This window comes from Rhagoletis pomonella, unplaced genomic scaffold (assembly GCF_013731165.1).
Source record: "Rhagoletis pomonella isolate Grant_MI unplaced genomic scaffold, Rhpom_1.0 Rhpom_scaffold_00002, whole genome shotgun sequence".
Taxonomy (NCBI): domain Eukaryota; kingdom Metazoa; phylum Arthropoda; class Insecta; order Diptera; family Tephritidae; genus Rhagoletis; species Rhagoletis pomonella.
Genome location: NW_023458556.1, coordinates 65927806 through 65930462, shown reverse-complemented (window position 1 = coordinate 65930462; position 2657 = coordinate 65927806). Strand labels below are relative to the sequence as shown.

The following is a 2657-nucleotide window of genomic DNA, read 5'->3' as shown; positions in this document are numbered from 1 at the left end:
GTTTTCCTTCAAAAAATAACTATTTTGTGTATTTTGTGACGGGTGTGAGATTAAAATATGCTTTGCTTCAATATATAATAAAATATTTAGTACTTGCCCGAAAAATTTGAAAATTACGCCGTTACAATGCTAACGAATTTTTCTCTCCACTGACGGCTTAAACAATGCAAAAAGGATAAAAGACTACGAAAATCAGTCTTGTAAATTTTGAAAAAAATTAACCTCTCATATGGGTTTGTAAATGGTACAACCTAAAGTAAAAAAAAATGTCTGATTTTGAGATAAATTTCAGAATTTTGGCTTTCAGTCTTGAAAGTTAGATTTAGTTACTCTTACTTACTAGAAATAATACAGTCACATGCTTTAGTTTATTTTCGTTTCATTCGGTATCGATTACCGTGGAATGAGCCATATTCAATATTTATAAATAGCAAGAATAAAGTAAAGTAAAAACAATATGGTAGATTGCTGGCTACGGCGGCTGGGGTCGCGTTGGATCGAATCAGAGTTGAAGAGGTCTGATGAGGAGATGTGGTGATCTCCGAAATAGCCATAACTTCTACCAAAATGTAAGTTGATATTTTTTTCCGCAAAAATTTTCATTAAAAACGGCCTCAAGCTCAATACAATTGTTGAATTAAAAAAATTATGTTTTTTAATAATTATTTTAAAAATATAAAAGAAAACTATTTAACTTTGTTCGTTTTTAGATTAATATTACACATATAAAATTTCTAATTTTGTGAAATTTTCTTTATGTTTTGAATAATTAATTTCGTTATGCTAGAACAGCCAAATGGCCCACTGTGCGTCGGTATGGTTAAATATTAACCGATTTCAAATTAAAAAACCACTGTCTTCTTTTTTCGACGTTATCAAATTCTGGAGAGGGTGGCTGAAAAAAATTTCGGATCGCCGTAATGTACATACCCTCAAATGTTCATAGTGTATTTATGCAAAGCTGTGCTCCCCTTAAGTTTAACTTAAGCTGCATTTAAAAATGTATACTTGAGATACGTTTAATTAATTATTGAGCTGCTTTTAAGCAAAGTTACCACTACTAATGGGAAAATTAAACTGAATATGAAATTTGTGTTCAACAACAAAAAATTACGAAAATCCTATGATTATACAGATTTTGCTCGAAAAAAAACTAAAGCGTCGACGGGAGAAACTAAATTCAAATTATATATCGACCCCTTTACGCACAATTATCGTATGTTACATTTTTTATGAAATTCACTTTTTGATGCATCTTTGTTTTACAACCCATAACGCATCACCTGTTCAAATAGTACGGCTTGAATCCCAATAGCTACCCCAAAAATTTACTGTAAATTTTATCGTATGGAACAATGATTTTTTTCTGGTTGGCGAAATTATCATATGGGCTAAGAAATTATAACGTAGGGACCATCCTACAAAAAAACCTTGCGTTTGGTTATATTTCTCAATTATCTCAGCCAATCTAAACTTTGGTATTCCTTTCCTGTAAAATTTGGTTTTTGTAAGATACGATAATTTTGCGCAAAGGGGTTGATATGTATGTGCATGTGTATGCATATAAATAAAATAAAAATATGTACATAGTATAGCATTCCTTTCAGACAAGCAAAGTGTCCTAACGAAACCGTGAAACTATTATGCGGTGCAGACCATCATTCTACATTAACACACAAGCCTTTAGTCTCATAGAAGTTCTACATAAGTACACTTTGCCTGCCACACATTTCGCTTTTTTTTAATTCAAGCTACGATTTTCTACCAAAATTAGTTCGATATTTACCCCACATACCTTGGGAGAACCCAACAGCTTCTAAGCCGTGGGGTAATCCGAAGGGTCCCAGCGAAGGCATTGGCATTCCTGGCGGCAGCGGCCCATGCGGCACCGAATGATGTGGGTGTGGGCCGCCATAGCTGTGCGGATGTGGACCCAAATCGCCGGATTTCAAGAAACCCGCAGCCATTAAGGCTTCCGTTGAGTGTAGAGCCACTGTGACGTCTGATGGGTTAGCAGTTGAAGGTCTAAAGAAAAAATAAAACAGATATGTGATCAGAATATGGTAGTAGTATTTACTCGAAGAAAATTAAAGTTGATATGTAATTAACGTCTTGATTTCGAAATACTTATACTTATTAGATATATTTACAAAGTATGGTACTCCTAGTATTGGCCACAAAAATGGCAACATACGAGTGCTAACAATGGCTAACAAAAGTTGCCACCCGTCGGGATTTGCGTGTGCAAATAAATGGATCCTTTTCCTACACTATTTTGTATAGTGTATAGACAACTGCACAAGGGGTGGTCGCTCACTCGATTATTTCTACTTGCATTGCTAGTGAGTGACGAATATCTTCAAATACTCACCGTTTAAGTTGTCGCTGCCGGCGTTGTTGTTGGTTTAGTCGTTACAATATGGGTATACATAAATTTAAATTTCAGACAGATGTGTTATTAATTTACGTGTGCGCGTGAGCATGTAATTTGGGGTCGAGTATATGGTTACGAGTACGGCTAATAGCTGCTGCTGATAATCGGCAATGATGATGATGATGAGGATGCGGATGGTGATGGTGATGATGAGAAGAGTGCTGACTGATTTCGGGCGACGAAAGTTGTTGAGTTGAGTTTCGGCTGATGCATCGAAGAAAAA

At 35.3% G+C, this 2657-nt stretch overlaps 1 protein-coding gene across 1 annotated transcript in view; it reads right to left on the bottom strand.

The window, feature by feature from the left end:
- Positions 1-2657, bottom strand: part of LOC118754260 (POU domain, class 3, transcription factor 2-like) — a 22427-nt gene that overhangs the window by 6871 nt on the left and 12899 nt on the right. Inside the window, exons 2-3 of the mRNA XM_036489129.1 lie at positions 2468-2638; positions 1796-2025 (exon numbers count right to left, since the gene is read on the bottom strand). Of these exons, the coding sequence (XP_036345022.1) occupies positions 1796-2025; positions 2468-2638 (401 nt within the window). The remainder of the gene's footprint in view (positions 1-1795; positions 2026-2467; positions 2639-2657) is intronic.